The sequence below is a fragment of the Pongo abelii genome, chromosome 19 (assembly GCF_028885655.2).
Source record: "Pongo abelii isolate AG06213 chromosome 19, NHGRI_mPonAbe1-v2.0_pri, whole genome shotgun sequence".
Classification (NCBI taxonomy): domain Eukaryota; kingdom Metazoa; phylum Chordata; class Mammalia; order Primates; family Hominidae; genus Pongo; species Pongo abelii.
In genome coordinates this window covers 50,444,885-50,462,708 of record NC_072004.2, presented here as the reverse complement: position 1 = coordinate 50,462,708, position 17,824 = coordinate 50,444,885, and the positions used below count along the sequence as shown (strand labels likewise).

Below are 17,824 nucleotides of genomic sequence, written 5' to 3'. Positions count from 1 at the left end.
CTTGCAGTGAGCTGAGATTGCACCACTGCACTCCAGCCTGGGCAACAGGGCGAGACTCTGTCTTTAAAAAAAAAAGATTGAAAATATTTCTTCCTAGGTGTAATAAGCATACAGAAATGTTCATTTTTAAATGAGAGATGATGTATATACAATTTAAAAAAAGGACTTCGAAGATTGTGCAAATAGAATTTTCTTATTGCTAATTATAGACATGATGTTATCCCATTTGATAGTTGGGAAAAAATGTCTGTTTAATAATTTAATAAGATTGTATAATCTTTACATTTGCATGGAATTTGTATTTTTTATAGTCATTTTTATCTAGTCTACACCAATTAGATGTGGTACCACCAACTTTTAAACACCTCAAATAACTCTCACCTTCATACTTAATTATGCAATGGTACAAGTGTTTTAAACAGAAATGTGTGATGCTTTTTAGTAATGCTTGGAAAAATGCATGAGTCTAATAATGACATTTCCTTTAATTTTTAAATTTTTTTCTTTATTTGCTCTATCAAATATGATGTGCAGGAATTTTTTCTTATTGAACTGCAGAGATAAATTTTTAGAAAACTGTATACCTTAATACTGATGGTATAAGATTAAAAGTCTTCTTGCTTTTCCTAGTGGCATAAAGTAGCACTTCAAATATTTACCTTTCTATTCTTCAGTGGTGCAATCATGGCTCCCTGCTTCCTGGAACTCATGGGCTCCAGCAGTCCTCCTGCCTCAGCCTCCTGATTAGGTCGGACTAGGCACACGCCACCATGCCTGGCTAATTTCTTTGACTTTTCTCTAGAGACAGGGTCTACCTGTTTCCCAGGCTGGTCTCAGACTTCTAGACTCAAGTGAACCTGAACCTCCCGCCTCAACCTCTCAAATTGCTGGGATTACAGGTATGAGCCACCACACCTGGCCTGAATTTCTTTTGTGCCACGGTACTGCAAAATGTCATTATTAGGGGCAGCTGGATGGAAGGTGTAGGAGGACACTATAGTGCCTTTTCAATATTTCTGTATATCTAAAATCATTTCAACAGGAAACATTTATTTTAAAACATGAAGGGTGATTCTGGTGAGGGCTCAGAAGAGGAGAGCTGGACAGAATGTTGGTAGCATATGGAGTGGGTCAGGCAAGGTGTCTCATGCCTGGAATCTTAGCACTTTGGGAGGCTGAGACGGGAGGATTGCTTGAGGATGAGAGTTCAAGACCAACCTGGCTAATACAGGGAGACCAAGTCTCTTAAAAAAATAAAAATATGGAAGGGAAAAGTCATTCAGATTAAGTCTCAGATGGCAATGAAGAACATGTTATTGGAAACTGGAGGAAAGGTGATGCTTGTAAAGTGACTAAGAACTTGGCCGCATTGTGCTCCTAGTGTTTTCTGGAAGGCAGAACTTGCGAGTGATGAACCTGAAATTTGGCAGAAGAAATATCTAAGCAAAGTATTGAAGGAGCAGCTTCATTCTCTTGAATATTTCTAGGAAAATGAAAGAAAAGAGGAATGGTTTAGAGACAGAACTTATAATCAAAAGGGAAGCAGAACTTAAAAATGTGGGAAATTTTTAGCCTTCTCAGCCTGCCCATATTGAACAGACAAGAAAGTGTGTTTGGGAGAGAACATGAGGGTGTGGGTCAGGAGGCCTGCATGGATCAGGGCTGTGCTCCTCACCAGGACGATGGAAGAGCGACCCTGAAGGCATTGTGTAGACCGCTCAGGCTGCACTCTCACCACAGGCCCATGGTGCCAGGGCACTGACGGCAGTGCGGTTTCCAAGGAAGGCCCTGGGGCACCCTGAGGACCTTGGGGCTTGCTGCCAAGCACTCCCTGAAGTCACTGGTCCCCACATTCTGGTGTGGCACTGCTTGACTGCACCAAGTGTTGCTTAATGGGCTCCTGTCCAGGGGGGATGTGATGTCACCGCTCCAGAGGACACAGGCAGAAAACCCTTTGGCAGCATCCATGTGGTGCTAATTCTGCAGGTGTACAGATTTTGCTTTTCCCTTATAGAAATGGTGGAGCCAATGAAGAAATTAGCAGGGATGGATGTAGAGCTGACAGCTGAAGAGAGAAACTTCCTATCTGTTACATATAAGAATGTGATTGGAGCTACAAGAGCCTCCTGGAGAATAATCAGCAGCCTTGAACAGAAAGAAGGAAACAAGGGAGGAGAAGACAAGCAAAAAATGATTGGGAAATACCAGCAAATGGTGAGACTGTTGTACCACAGTCCCCCCTTATCCACAGTTTGAGTTACCAGTGGTACAGTACAATAAGATATTTGGAGAGAAAAAGAGACTACGTTCATATAACTTCTATTAGAGTATGTTATAATTGTTCTGTTATTAATCTTTTACTGTGCCTAGTTTACAAATTAATCTTTACCATGAATGTGTATGTATAGAACAAAACATAGTATATATAAGGTTTGGCATTATCCATGGTTTCAGTGTATCCACTGGGGAGTCTCAGAATAGATCCCCCTCAGATAAAAGGGAACTACTGTATTTTCAAGAAAAATGATTAGTGTTTTTGGTTAAATTTGTTCCATTCTTCTTTTTATTGAAAGACTCAGGGTTTTCTTTTTTATCCAATGTCATAGTTTTTAATCTTTAGGTTTTATACAACATAAATTGTCAGGGGGAAGGAAGTTGTTGTCACCTGAATATGTCCTAATTTTTGCCTTTTATTTTTATAGTTTTAGAAAATGTCTGTGAAAAGGGAGGCTTGTTTCTTTTGAGTGTCTGGCTTAGTTCTCAGGGTATGTCTGCCAGTAATTTGGCCATAGTCATTGGCATTTGAGGTCACAGCCTAGTACTCACTTGATGGTATATGTAGTACACATTTTATATCTTGGTAGGTTATTATCTTTTGCTCTCTTGGATTAGGCTACAGAATATTTCAGGGCAGAGGTGAATAACTTTTTCTCCTGGAAGCTGCAGTAGTGGGCAAAAAAAAGTGAGACCCTGTCCCTAAAAATAAAGTTGTAAGCTGGGGTTGATGTTACCATTACCATGAAATGTGTTGGGTCAAAGAATTTTGATGACCAATAGACAAGTTTTGTGTCCTGGAGGAATGAGGAAGTGAGAAAGTTGAAAGTGCTGAAGAAAGAAGTCCATGAGCTACACTGTGGGACTTGGGCTAGCTAGGAAAGGGAAGCAGGAAGCAAAGAGAGCAACTGATACATTGGGAGAAGATGTGAAAAGTTCCAGTCTGGATGTCTTAGATGAAGGGAGGGAAGGAGGGAGGCAGGGAGGGAGGGAGGGAGGGATGGGGGGGGAGGGAGGGAGGGAGGGAGGGAGGAGATGTCTTGATGAGTCCCTAAGTAGAAACAAGAAGAGAAAAAGAACTAAAAGAGGAAGCCACAGCCAAGAGTGGAGCATTACAGTGTAAGACTTCTAGTATGGAGCAGCACAGTTAGGGGTATGGACATGTGCAAGTCTTGGAGTAGAAAGCAAAGAACTCTGTTGAATGGAACGTGGCCACACCATACCTTGGTGTGATCTCAGGTATTGGATAGGTTGGCTGTAGATAGTCATTGAATGTAGGAGAATGGCCCAGAGAGCTGTTGATGACAGAAACTGAGAAATGGAATGTAGAATATCGGCTTGTGAGGAGGAAGGATTTGGAGTAAGGAACAGGAGAGCAGTCATTGAGTATGTGAGGAGCTAGGAGAACATGGAAACCTTTCGTCTCCTACAGCAGTCTCTATCTGAAAAGTCATCATGGAGATAGTTGATTCAGAAAACACTTTTGCTTAGCTAAGAAAAGAATGCAATTATGGAAGAAAGAGTGAGAGAATGTTTTACAGTGGAAAGGAGGTTCCAGGGGCATGAGAGGAACCTAGAAAGGTTCAATGGTAGTACCATGTGTTCATAGAAAATAGGAAGCAAGCAGCCGGGCACAGTGATTCATGCCTGTAATCCCAGCACTTTGGGAGGCCGAGGTGGGAGGATCATGGGGACAGGAGATCGAGGCCATCTTGGCTAACATGGTGAAACCCTGTCTCTACTAAAAATACAAAAAATACAAAAAATAAAAAAAATTAGCGGGGCATGGTTGTGGCGCCTGTAGTCCCAGCTACTCTGGAGGCTCAGGCAGGAGAATGGTGTGAACCTGGGAGGCAGAGCTTGGAGTAAGCTGAGATGGTGCCATTGCACTCCAGCCTGAGGGACAAAGCAAGACTCCGTCTCAAAAAAAAAAAAAAGGAAGCAAGCTGGGTATGTGCGTTTAGAGGTGCTGTACATTTTCAGCATTATAAATGAATAGAGATGAGTGGCAATAGTTTTTTTGGTCCATAGATTTTTGGTATCTTAACTAGTTTTGGATCTCTTCCACTAAAGGGATTGCCTGTTCAACGTTGTTAGGAATGTAAGTACTGAAGGCAAACTGCCTGGGTCTGAATTTTGTTCTGCCACTTGCACCCTGCCTGGCTTCAAATCCTAGCTCTGCTTATTAAGTCCTTTTAAGGGGATGATCTTTGAGCAAATGTCTTAGGTTCTGTTTTCCCAAGTAAATGGACACAATAGTTGCTACCTTGTGAAAGATTCATGTAATTGACCAGCGTTTACCAAGTAGCATCAGTGTTCAGTTTCAGTCATTGCTGATTTTGTAGTTGGATTGTGAGGGGGTGTTGGGGTAGGGGGTGGTGTGTGTGTAGCACTTAATTGCGTGCAGAAAGCAAAAGATACTTTTGATAACTGAGAGGCAGCTTTTCTCTGCCTTTGTGTCAAAAGGGAAGAAGGGAGTTTGGAGAGGGATACGAATTCTCTTTAATACTAAGTTCTCTTCCTCAAAACCAGAGGTAGATAGAATGTGTAATAAATTTACAGAATTTCTAGACTGAAACAGTCTGATTTTTTAAAATTTATTTTTATTTTTTCAGGTTGAGACTGAGCTAAAGTTAATCCGTGGCGACGTTCTGGATGCACTGGACAAACACCTCATTCCAGCAGCTACCACTGGCAAGTCCAAGGTTTTCTATTATGAAATGTAGGTTCTATACTAGAAAGGAAAATGTAACATTAAAAGTTGGCCTTTTTAGAATCATGACTTTCTTCTATGTAGGTTTCCAACTTTTATTTACGAATAATTGTTTAATGTTAGAAGGATAGTTGATTTTGGAATAAAAAGATGGTCAGGCTATTATAAAAATGCATTAGCTTTTGCTTTACTTATTTATATTGCTTTGCTTTCATGGGACCTCTCTCATTCCCCTCCCCCAAACGGCCACACATTGCACAGTGCTGGCTGAATGTTTCATGTAGAAATTTTATTTTATGATTAATACACTTGTGCCATTTCTTGGAACCACTTGCTTGTTTAATTCCAGTCTATCAAGCCATAGTTTTGTTGATATTTAGAGGTTCCTCAGTTAATTTCTGTGGGATTTTTGATTATATTTAATAAGGAAAATAGTATGAAATGTCTAAGAAAAAAATGAAATGAAGCCAAATATTCTTGAGAGTGTTTAAAATTATTGAAGTACACTTGTTAATTGTTACATATATTTTTGTCACATATTTTATATTATATAGAACAATTTTAGCTATTTTACTTTAAAAGTCATTGTTCCTGGTTTAAATCTAGGAAAGGGGACTACCACAGGTATCTGGCAGAATTTGCCACAGGAAATGACAGGAAGGAGGCAGCAGAGAACAGCCTTGTGGCTTACAAAGCTGCTAGTGATATTGCAGTAAGAGAAATTTCACCAGTGCATCCCATTCACTTATGTCTTGCTCTCCATTTTTCCATATTCTCCTGTGAAATTCTGAATTTCCCTGACCCTGCCTGCAGGTAAGCTGTGGGGAAGAACACAAGCTGTCAGTGTGAAAGTGAAGGATAGCTATTTGAGTGTTCCATCTTGTTTCTTGGGACTGCCTTTGTAGGCTTGGCTGCGTAGTAATTCTTACGGCTCTTAGTTGAAGCTGCTTTGTATTAAAACAGACCTATCTCAACCCAGTAGCACAGCAGTCAGGATAATTCTTTTGATGTGGCATATGGTTGTTGTTAGTAGACTGAAAAGAAATCTAACATGTTAATATAACTAGAGGAAGGAAATGAGAGAAAATTATAATAGAATTATCTTAATTTTTGTATATTAGTGTTCAGTCTTTGGGGGCATGTTTTTAATAGTTATTCTCCTAGCAAACATCATTTTATATTTTCTGTTTTAGCATAAACAAGTTTCATTCTTACTGATATGTGTTAAATTGTTCCCCCTTTTATACTTCAGCTTGTTCCCAGTTTTTGATAATGTAGATACAAATTTAAGGAATATTTATATGTACGTAACATTTTACTTTTAAAAAGTTGTGACAAAATATACATACAATTGATCATTATAGCCATTTTGAAATGTGCAGTTCAGTGGCCCCAAGTACATCAACAGTGTTGTGTAATCACCACCACTATGTGAAAACTTTTTCTTCACTCACACAAAACAAACTATAGCCATTAAACAATAACTCTTCATTTCCCCCTCCCCAGCTGCCAGTAACCTCTATTTTACTTTGTCCCTATGAATTGGCCCATTTTAGATACCTCGTAGAAGTGGGATCATATAATATTTGTGCCTTGTAGCTGTCTTTATTTCAGTTAGCATAATGCTTTCAATGTTTCATTAATATTAAGCGTGGATCAGAGCTTCAGTCCTTTTTATGACTGAATAATAATCCATTTTATGTATTTTTCACACATCGTTTAGCCATTGAACTTTTGATGGACAGTGAGTTTCTTTTCACCTTTTCCTATTGTGTGACTAATGCTGCTATGAACATTGGTGCACTATTTGCTTGAGTTCTTGTTTCAATTCCACCTGGGAGTGGAAGTGGAACAGATAATTACTTTTTTTAAGACACGGGATCTTATTCTGTCCCTGCAGTGTTGCAATCATGGCTCACTGCAGCCTCAACTTCCTGGACACAGGTGATTCTCCTGCCTGAGCCTCCCAAGTAGCTGGCACTAGAGGCTCGTGCCACCATGCCTGGCACATTTTTAAATTTTTTTTGTAGAGGCAGGGTCTCACTATGTTGTCTAGGCTGGTCTTGAACTCCTGGCCCAAAGTGATCCTCCTGCCTCAGCCTCCCAAAATGCTGGGACTACAGGCATGAGCCACTGCACCTGGCCTTTTTGCCCATTTTTGAATTTGTTTTTTAGTTTGAGTGTTTGGAGTTCTTTATCTATTCCAGATAGTAATCTCTTTGTGAGTATTTTCTCCTGTTTGGTAGGCTGTCATTTTGCTTTGTTGATATTGCTTTTTTTTTTTTCTTTTTGAGATGAAGTCTCACTCTGTCTCCCAGGCTGGAGTGCAGTGGTGCGATCTCAGCTCACTGCAACCTCTGCCTCCTGGGTTCAAGCGATTCTTCTGCCTCAGCCTCCCAAGTAGCTGGTACTACAGGTGCATGCCAACTCACCTGGCTGATTTTTGTGTGTGTGTGTATTTTTAGTAGATGGGGTTTCACTATGTTGGCCAGGCTGGTCTCGAACTCCTGGACTGAAGCTATCAGCTTGACTTCACCTCCCAAAGTGCTGGGATTATAGGGATGAGCCACTGCACCTGGCCAAGAAGAAAAATTATCTCTGTTTGCCTATTGATTTTCTGTGTAAAGAACCATAAGGATTCTACAAAAAATTGTTAGAGCAAATAAACCAATCCAGCAAAGTTACAAGATTCAAAATCAACACGCAAAAATCAGTTGCATTTATATACAATAGCAATAAACATTCCAGAGAAAAGAATAGCATTATAGTAGCATCAAAAAGAATAAGGCACTTTAGAATAAGTTTATCCAAGAAGGTGAAAGACTCATACACTGAAAATGATAAAACCTTGCTGAAAGTAATTAAAGAAGACATAAATAAATGAAAGACATCCTATGTTTATGAAGGAGGACTTAATATTGTTATGATGTCAAGACTATCCAAAGCAATCTACAGATTCGATGTAATCCTTCTGAACATTCCAATGGCACGTCTGATTTTCTTTCTGAAATAGAAAACTTGTTCTAAACCTCATAGGGAATTTCAAGTCACCCTCCCTGAATAATCAAAACAATTGTGAAAAAGAAGAAAAGAGTTGGAGAACTTGGCCGGGCATGGTGGCTCTTGCCTGTAATCCCAGCACTTTGGGAGGCCAAGGCAGGTGGATCACGAGGTCAGGAGATCGAGACCATCCTGGCTAACACAGTGAAACCCCATCTCTACTAAAAATACAAAAAAATTAGCCAGGCGTGGTGGCAGGCACCTGTAGTCCCAGCTACTCGGGAGGCTGAGGCAGGAGAATGGCGTGAACCCGGGAGGCAGAGCCTGCAGTGAGCTGAGATCATGCCACTGCACCCCAGCCTGGGCAACAGAGTGAGACTTCTGTCTCAAAAAAAAAAACAGGCCAGGTGCAGTGGCTCACACCTGTAATCCCAGCACTTTGGGCGGCCAAGATGGGTGGATCTCTTGAGGTCAGGAGTTCGAGACCAGTCTGGCCAACATGGTGAAACTCCATCTCTACTACAAATACAAAATAGCTGGGCATGGTGGCATGTACCTGTAATTCCAGCTACTCAGGAGGCTGAGGCAGGAGAGTCACTTGAACCCAGGAGGCAGGGGTTGTAGTGAGCCAAGATCACACCACTGCATTCCAGCCTGGGTGACAGAGTGAGACTCTGTTTCAAAAAAAAAAAAAGGAAAAGAAAAACCGAAAGCTGTGATACTGGCATAAGGACAGACATCGAGATCAATGGGGTGGAATAGAGGGCCCAGAAACAAACCCTCATGTCAGTGGCCAGGTGAGTTTTGAAAAGGGTGCCAAGATGTGCTGGGCACAGTGGCTCACACCAGTAGTCCTAATACTTTGGGAGGCTGAGGCAGGAGGATCACTTGTGGTCAGGAGTTTGAGACCAGCCTGGCCAACATGGCAAAACCTTGTCTTTAACAAAAATACAAAAATTAACCAGGCATGGTGGCAGGCACCTGTAATCCCAGCTCCTTGAGAGGCTAAGGCAGGAAAGTTGCTTGAACCTCGGAGGCAGAGATTGCAGTGAGCTGAGATCGCACCACTGCACTCCAGCCTGGGACCCAGCGAGACTCTGTCTCAAAAAAAAAAAAGAAAAAGAAAAAGAAAAAAAGAAAACTATACATTTTATTACATGTATACATCTGTCTTTCATATACTTGTAACTCAGAAAACCATGCTTTCACAAATATAATAATAGAAATACAATAATATTGGCAATCATAACATTCGTGAAACTGTAAAGAATAAACTGGCCAGATGCTGTCTCTTACACCCTAGAACCCAGGATCTATTCAAAGCTTCTCTTGGTTGTATGAACTCACTTCATGGACCTGTCATAAGGCTCAAAAGAGATACTGTAAACAAAAGCATCTTGTAAACTGCATAAGCCTGTAGATACGCGGTTCATCTAAATCTAGGCACTTTAACGACTGATAGCTGCCCCCCCAGAACCTCCTTTCTCGATTCTTAACATAAACAACTTACATTTCCAAGTCCAGTTCAAAAGTTACATTCTTGGAAGCCTCCGCGTCCCTCCTGTCTATCCAGGCAGAACTAATCCATCTACACTCTAGTATTATGCTCTCATAACTCTTGGCTCTTCACCAGTTCATTCAAGAGTGTAATGAGCAGTTAAAATATGTCAGGCATCATGCTATGCACTGGAGAAAAAATCTTAAATGTGTAAAGCTTACAAAGCTTTTTCACACACATTATCTCATTTCATACTTTAAAAATATCCCATAGGATCATGATTATGTGTTTACAATTTCTCTAACCAGAATAAATTCCCAGGGGGTAGAGACTAAGTGTGATTCATCTTTGATTCCCCAGAGTCTAATGCAGTGTCTGGCACCCAGAAGACACCCATTAAGCACTTGATAAATGAATGAATAAAGGAGTAACAGGCACTTGTTCGATTACTAAAATATCAATCAGGGTTGACACTGAAATAATCTTTCCACAAAGTTTCCACAGGGGAAAGGGGAAAAATACATTATATTATATACAAACACATCTGGGGAGTGAAAATTCCTCCCTACGGCAGAGCATCTCCAACTCAAGTTTAACTGTTTAACAAAGCCACATAGCAGCTGAAGATGGATTTGATTTTACTACTGGACTAACAAGCTCTTAGTGAAGAACAATGAGTTCTGCATAAAAGCTCCTATGTAGATCCTTGGTAAAACTGGACACTATTACACAAATATTAAAAAATTAAATATTAAAATAAACACTTAAAGAGCTTCTGCACAGCAAAAAAATATATATATATCATCAGAGAGAACAGGCAACCTAGAGAATGGGAGAAAATGTTTGCAATCTATCCATCTGAGAAAGGTCTAATATCCAGGATCTACAAGGAATTTAAACAAATTTATAAGGAAAAAAAACAACCCCATCAAAAAGAGGGTGAAGGGTATGAACAGACATTTCTCAAAAGAAGATACTTATGTGGCCAACAAATATATGAAAAAAAGCTCACCATCACTGCTCATTAGAGACATGCAAATCAAAACCACAATTAGATACCATCTCATGCCAGTTAGAATGGTGATCATTAAAAAGTCAGGAAACAACAGATGCTGGAAAGGATGTGGAGATACAGGCACGCTTTTACACCATTGGTGGGAGTGTAAATTAGTTCCGTCATTATGGAAGACAGTGTGGTGATTCCTCACAGTGACCAATTTAAATTATATTTTACATGTAATAAAACAATTTTCTATGTACAAAAATCAAATAAAGTCTCATAAAGCAAACACGCCTCCATTTATTTCCCACTTTTTGCACAAAATTGGATTTTCACTGTAACTGAGGTGTGCTAAATGCATGGTTAAGCTAGTGTCAGCATCATCTTCCTATAAATTACAGATGCCTTCTGTGAGCAGGTGTCCTGCAGACTCATGTATGTTGTATTTTGAAATCTACTTTAGAGGATATTTTAAGACATTTAGAACCAGAAATACCATTGGACCCAGCAATCCCATTACTGGCTATATACCCAAAGGATTGTAAATCATTCTACTATAAAGACACATGCACACATATGTTTATTGCAGCACTATTTACAATAGCAAAGACTTGGAACCAACCCAAATGCCCATCAAGCATAGACTGCATAAAGAAAATGTGGCACATATACACCATGGAATACTATGGAGCCAGAAAAAAGAATGAGTTCATGTCATTTTCAGGGACATGGATGAAGCTGGAAACCATCATCTCAGCAAACCAACACAGGAACAGAAAACCAAACACCACACGTTCTCACTCATAAGTGGGAGTTGAACAATGAGAACACATGGGCACAGGGAGGGGAACATCACACACCAGAGCCTGTCAGGGGATGGTGGGCAAGGGGAGGGATAACATTAGGACACATACTTAATGCACGCGGGGCTTAAAACCTACACGACAGGTCGATAGGTGCAGCAAACCACCATGGCACACGTATACCCATGTAACAAACCTGCACGTTCTGCACATGTATCCCAGAACTTAAAGTATAATTTAAAAAAATTTTCAAAATAAAAAATAAACAAAGTCTTGTTTTGGGGTAATATTAATTTGCGTTACCACCTATTTCAACACGGCAGACAATTGTACCATCTGAGACAAACGGAGCTTTGACATGAAATCTTAAAATACCCCATGAATGGTGGCCAGGGGCGGTGGCTCACACCTGTAATCCCAGCACTTTGGGAGGCCCAGGCGGGCAGATCACTGGGTCTGTAGATTGAGACCATCCTGCCTAACACGGTGAAGCCCCGTCTCTAATAAAAATACAAAAAATTATCGGGGTGTGGTGGCAGGCGCCTGTAATCCCATCTACTCCTGAGGCTGAGGCAGGAGAATGGCGTGAACCCGGGAGGTGGAGCTTGCAGTGAGCCAGATCGGGCCACTGCACTCCAGCCTGGGCGACAGAGCCAGACTCCATCTCAAAAAAACAAAAAAAAACAAAAAAAACCCATGAATGGATTGATAGACAAAAAGCAAAAAAATCCAATGCTACCAGCTCTCATAAGCTCAAATTTCAATTCTCTACTGTACAAAAGTCCCTGGTATGAGAGATATACTTCAAGATCTTTGCATATTCCAAAGTTTACGGCTGTCACTGACAGAGAGCTTCTTCCGTAAACTTCCCACGTTTGCACTGAAGAGCACTGTGTCTGGGGACTATGGTGTTTTCTCCTTGGTGTAATATTTCACAAAGAGACAAAGAATACGTATGTGTGTAAGTGAATCATTCATGCTAGTTACCACGTAAATAACAACGAGCAGCAAATATGAAGTTAAAAGTAAAGTTGAAGTGTAAATGCTGCTGTCCAGATGGGTGAGGCTTACTCATCCGCCAAGCGACGTCCTCAACCTCGCCTCCACCGCACACAGCGTTCAAGTGTCCATCTCAACAGAACGTCCGCATCATGAACATTTACTGTTCATAAATAGTCGAGAAAGCTAACATCAAATTCTTGAATGCCAAGAGTCTACAAATTATTCCATTCACAGATGTTATAATTGGATTTTTTTTTTTTTTTTTGATACGGAGTCTTGCTCTCACCCAGACTATAGTGCAGTGGCACGACCTTGGCTCACTGCAACCTCTGCCTCCGGGGTTCAATCAATTCTCCTGCCTCAGCCTCCCAAGTAGCTGGAATTACAGGCACGGCCCACCATACCCGGTACTTTTTTGTTTTTTTAGTAGAGACGGTGTTTCACTATGTTGGCCAGCCTGGTTTTGAACTACTGACCTCAAGTGATCCGCCCACCTCAGCCTCCCCAAGTGCTGGGATAACAGGTGGGAGCCACCTCACCTGACTCTGATCATTACTTAATTAGGATAAAACCATTCCTGAGAAAGGTCATTCCGTTCTGATGATAGTATCTCTCATATTTTTCAAATACTGTCATTGTTAATAAGAGTTTCACTCCACTAAGGCTACCCTGGCATCAAACGTATTTCAGATCTGGCCAGGCCCGGTAGCTCATGCCTGCAATCCCAGCATTCTGGGAGGTCGAGGCGGGTGGTTCACCTGAGGTCAGGAGTTGGAGACCAGGCTGGTCAACATGGGAAAACCCCATTTCTACTAAAAATACAAAAAATTAGCTGGGCGTGGAGGCAGGTGCCTGTAATCCTAGCTACTCGGGAGGTTGAGGCAGGAGAACCCCTTGAACCTGGGAGGGAGAGGTTGCAGTGAGCCAAGATTGCACCCCACTGCACTCCAGCCTGGGCGACGGAGCAAGACTCCATCTCCAAAATAATAATAATAAAATACAGTGAGGTGTTTTTTTTGTTTGGTTGGTTTTTTCTGTTTTTTGTTTTTTTTTTAACGAGTCTCGCTCTGTCGCCCAGGCTGGAGTGTGGTGGCGCGGTCTCGGCTCACTGCAAGCTGCGCCTCCTGGGTTCACGCCATTCTCTTGCCTCAGCCTCCCTAGTAGCTGGGACTACAGGCGCCCGCCACCACGCCCGCCTAATTTTTTGTATTTTTAGTAAAGACGGAGTTTCACCGTGTTAGCCAGGATGGTCTCCATCTCCTGACCTCGTGATCCACCCACCTCGGCCTCCCAAAGTGCTGGGATTACAGGTGTGAGCAACCACACCCGGCCCAACACAGTGAGTTTTAATAGACAGTCATGGTCAGGTGACATTCATCTATCTAGTCCTACACGCCATTTTGGCATCGAAGGGTTTCACAGGGCTGGAGTCACTTAGCTCTAGGTGCACAATTCTAATGTATGAGTATACTTTTCTATTCTAAAGCCGCAATGGGCAAAATGGGTTGGTGTAATTTTAGAATTCATCTTCTACATATCAAGCACTGTAATAGGTAAACATTTTATATGCATCCTCTCTAATCTTTGCAACATTCCACAATGTAAGGGTTATTTTACCCATTGGAAAATCACTGGAAAGTCAGAGGATTTAAGGCCATTGCCCCCAACATCTACAGCCAACACCAGGATTTGAACCCAGATCTCTCTGGTTTCAAAACCCTGCCCTAATCATTTCACTATATTACCAATCCAAGGAATAAATAAAGTTAAGGTATCTTAGTCAGATAAAAGTGGTAAATTAGACCAGGCATGGTGGCTGACGCCTGTAATCCCAGCACTTTGGGAGGCCGAGGAGGCAGATCACGAGGTCAGGAAATCGAGACCATCCTGGCTAGCACGGTGAGACCCCACCTCTACTAAAAAAATACAAAAAATTAGTCGAGCGTGGTGACACACACCTGTAGTCCCAGCTACTCGGGAGGCTGAGGCAGGAGAATCACTTGAAGCTGAGAGGCAGAGATTGCAGTGAGCCAAGATTGTGCCACTGCACTCCAGCCTGGGTGACACAGTGAGATTCCATCTCAAAAAATTTTTAAAAAATGTGGCAAATTAATGAGAGGAAAATTTAAAAAGTTAACCCCACAAACCAAGAAATCTATTTATGATTATGTTTTCTGTAAGAGACAGAGTCTTGCTCTATTGTCCAGGCTACTCTCAAAGTCCTGACCTCAAGCAATCCTCCCGACTCAGCCTCCTGAGTAGTGGGGATTATAGGCATTACAGGCATGAGCCAATGCCCCCAGCAAGAAGTCTGTATGTTCTTATCATACATGTGACTAAACAAAATTATACTTAAGAAACTGACAAATCATGGTAATATTTTCAATATCACGACTACACTGAAACCCTGCCAGAGGTATTTTTAAAATGTCAAGGATTTTTTTGATTTATTTTATTTTTGAGACAGTCTCCCTCTGTTGCCCAGGCTGGAGTGCAGCAGTGAGATCTTGGCTCACCGCAACCTCTACCTCCCGGGTTCAAGCGATTTTCCTGCCTCGGCCTCCCGAGTAGCTGGGATTGCAGGCACATGCCACCACACCTGGCCAACTTTTGTATTTTTAGTAGGGACGGGGTTTCACCATGTTGGTCAGGCTGATCTCGCACCCTTGACCTTGTGATCCGCCCACCTCGGCATCCCCAAATGCGGAGAATACAGGCGTGAGCCACCGCACCTGGCCAAAATGTCAAGGATTTTTACGCTGATGTGCTTAATGTGCCCAATCTGCAATTCTGGTGGTAATCAGTGACATACCCATAAATCAGAGAGTACTTCTATGAAAATAATCACAGCCTACAAATATGGATAAAACTCCTCAGCTTTACCTCTTAGATGGTTCTAGACAGTTTCAGAATTCGTGCCTCTTTCTTCAACTCTCTCATTAATTTTATTACCCTTGGCAGTAAAATAATCTTGCCAATTGCTTTCCCTATGAAATTGTGAATGAAAATTCCCATTTCTCTTTGCTAGGTCTTGTTAGCTGCCATCTCTGGGAAGGAGAAAGTGTTTTTATAGATACGCATGGCAAGGACAAATAATGGAGCTGAAATGCAAGGGTGGATGGCAAATAAATTGCATCTTGTGAACTACCTCCAACTAATTTCTGCCTGGAGCACTGTGTTTAAAAGGATTCCTAGGCCACATCTGGAGGGATCCGGGAAAAAAGAAAACAAAAGAGATGTAACGAAGGTAAGTGGAGAACCAGTAAAGTGTAGTGCTACAGTAGCCTACGGTTTCAAGGACAGGAGATTATAATATCCAGTCAGGCAGAGCAGCAGTCAAACAACATGAAGAAAAATGTCCATGAGACTTGGCATGCAGGAGATCACTGATGTGCCTATTGACAAGTTCAGTAATGTTGTGAGGGAAGAAGTCAATGGGCTAAAGTGGAAATGAGTGCTGACACAGAGACAGCAGGTGAAACCAGAGACAGAGCCAGTGTACCGGATGGCTGAAGTCGAATACTTATGTAGCAAATGGGGATAGAGACACCTGTCCCACGGATGTATTGGCCTTCTCAGGACAAATATTCCATCCCCTGAAAACCATAGGAAATGGGTAAAGAGGGATACTCCTATAGGTCAATTTATAGAAGAGAGCAAAACCATAAATTCTCGATGAAGTAGGAGCTAAGAACCTCTGTATCAGGTGAAGAGACAAGAAGGTCAAGATGGGGAAGGGGGAAGGAGAAGATTTGCTAAAGATGTTGAAGAGAATGAGAGAACTAAACAGGGCTGGGCGAGCAAAAGGCATCAGGCAAGGCTGAATACTCAGATGAGGTTGAAAATACATAATAGTTACTTTAAAACAGGGTTAATCTGTATGACTAGGTGCTTTTTCTTTAGCCCTCAGATACAGAAGTAGAACAACAGATTGTGGATTGGGCTGGCATTTTGCCAGGATACAGCAGGAAGACAGGGGCACAGGAAAGGCCCAATGTTGGGAGTATTTCTGTTAATCTCCTATGAGATCCAGGCTGGCTAGGGTAACAAGGTAGGTTATGAGAAGAAAAATACAGACAAACTCATGAGACTGCAGAGGCTTGGAAGGAGAAAATGTGTTGGGTGACAGTGAGATGCAGAAGATTTCTAAGGTGATACACCTGTAGAGGAGAAGGTGGAGGTCCCAGCCTGGGGAAAAGGTGGCTAATCTGCCCCTGGTGACGACCACTGGCATTAAAGGAATCCAGAAGAGATGAGGCTTTTTCTGTTCGTGGAAGTTATCTCCTTGTCCAAGTTTCTCTTCACCACTGAAAACCTCTGAAAGTTGTCAATTTCATTAAGGTAGATTCAGAAGACCTATCTGATTCCAAATGACAAAATGCTTCTAGAGAAAAAGCACATACGTCTGGTCAGATAATGCGTGTATGACTTCGGACAAATCATAGCATTTCAGTGTTTGAGGTAATTTAGTCTGTCTGTCCTCTTTATTCCTTAACTCTCCATCTGTACAGACAGAAACAATGTAATCAGCCACATATCTTGTATAAAATAAATATGAAGAGGGAGCCAATTATAAAGGCAGAAGTTCTTGGGGTGAGGGGAAGAATTTTAAAATACAAAATTAACTAGCTACATCTTCAAGAAGAAAAACATCAGGGAGTACTGAAAGAGAACAATTGCAGAAAGGAAGAGAAATTAACATGAACAGCAACCAAAAACCTTCTAAGAATGTATCAACAGTCCAGTGGAAAAGGAATACTCACCGTGATGACACCTTGATCTTGGACCCATGGCCTCCAGTACTGTGAGACAGTAACATTCTGTTGTTAAAGGTGCCCGGTCTGTGGTACTGTAAAACAGCCCTAGGAAACTAACACAGGACTTGAGACTCCAGTTGGATGGCAAAGGCAGACTCAGCCCAGGTCAAAGCCGACCCCTTGAAGTTTCATTTTATCCCAAGCTCTTTCTGGACCCTGGAATTTAGCCTCCCCTAGGCCCTGCGTGGAAAGACAGCTGAACCAGGTTTTAGATAACATGTCTAGAAGAGTGAGCCCCTAGTGTGTGCCCGGCACTTCCCCCACAGGATCCTCTAGCTAGACTATCCAAGGGTCATGGAGAGAAATACCCAGTTAAAATATCACAAATGAAGAAGTGATACCATTAGAGACACTAAAAAGACCATTAGGTAATAGTATTAGCTTTTGTATTCTGAGATCCAACAGCAGCAGTCACTTCCCTCCACCCCTATGTGTATCCCAGGACCACCCTGGGCAGGGAGGGCTGAAGTTAGGGAGCACCCATGGATGCTCTGATGCTGGCCCTGGGCCTCGGGGGTGACAGTGATGAGGAACTGGGTGCACACATGAGTGGGGCAGCCGGGCCTGGCCAGAGAAGCAACACACACGTGTACAGACGTGTTTACCCACATACACGTGTGCACGCACGTGCACAAACACATCGCAGGCAGGCATGTTGACGCCTCAGGCCGTGGAGGACCCTGACTATGGGCCCTGCTGACCCGGGCAAGGCCCCAT

General features: G+C 42.1%; 1 protein-coding gene and 1 long non-coding RNA gene across 7 annotated transcripts; one reads left to right on the top strand and one right to left on the bottom strand.

Annotated features, from left to right (window-relative positions):
- The first annotated feature begins 512 nt into the window (after positions 1–512).
- Positions 513–15,444, top strand: LOC129051355 (14-3-3 protein epsilon-like). 3 transcript variants are annotated; one of them, XM_063718627.1, is made up of 5 exons: positions 513–899; positions 2,015–2,214; positions 4,890–4,996; positions 5,594–5,800; positions 15,319–15,444. In XM_063718627.1, exons 2-5 carry the CDS (start codon positions 2,017–2,019, stop codon positions 15,326–15,328), a joined length of 522 nt encoding a protein of 173 aa, XP_063574697.1. In that variant the 5' UTR covers positions 513–899; positions 2,015–2,016; the 3' UTR covers positions 15,329–15,444. The 3 variants fall into 3 exon arrangements, with proteins under 3 accessions (XP_063574697.1, XP_063574699.1, XP_063574698.1); XM_063718629.1 differs by having other exon boundaries at positions 515–899; positions 4,890–4,968; positions 5,594–5,699; XM_063718628.1 differs by having other exon boundaries at positions 515–899; positions 5,594–5,699.
- LOC134760555 (uncharacterized) lies at positions 4,886–17,816 on the bottom strand. Of its 4 annotated transcripts, none has more exons than XR_010138249.1 (4): positions 17,721–17,816; positions 17,054–17,092; positions 7,420–7,562; positions 4,886–5,008 (listed from the first exon to the last, which is right to left on the bottom strand). It is a non-coding gene; the product is annotated as an uncharacterized LOC134760555 (long non-coding RNA). The 4 variants fall into 4 exon arrangements; XR_010138247.1 differs by having other exon boundaries at positions 17,717–17,812; XR_010138248.1 differs by having other exon boundaries at positions 17,713–17,808.
- Between the last annotated feature and the right edge of the window lie 8 nt (positions 17,817–17,824).

Excerpts from the sequence above, each read along its gene's own strand:
- LOC129051355 (XM_063718627.1), top strand. The coding sequence starts at position 2,017 with ATGGTGGAGCCAATGAAGAAATTAGCAGGGATGGATGTAGAGCTGACA. Across the intron at positions 2,215-4,889 it reads TTGGGAAATACCAGCAAATG|GTTGAGACTGAGCTAAAGTT; the intron begins GTGAGACTGTTG and ends TTATTTTTTCAG. Across the intron at positions 4,997-5,593 it reads AAGGTTTTCTATTATGAAAT|GAAAGGGGACTACCACAGGT; the intron begins GTAGGTTCTATA and ends GTTTAAATCTAG.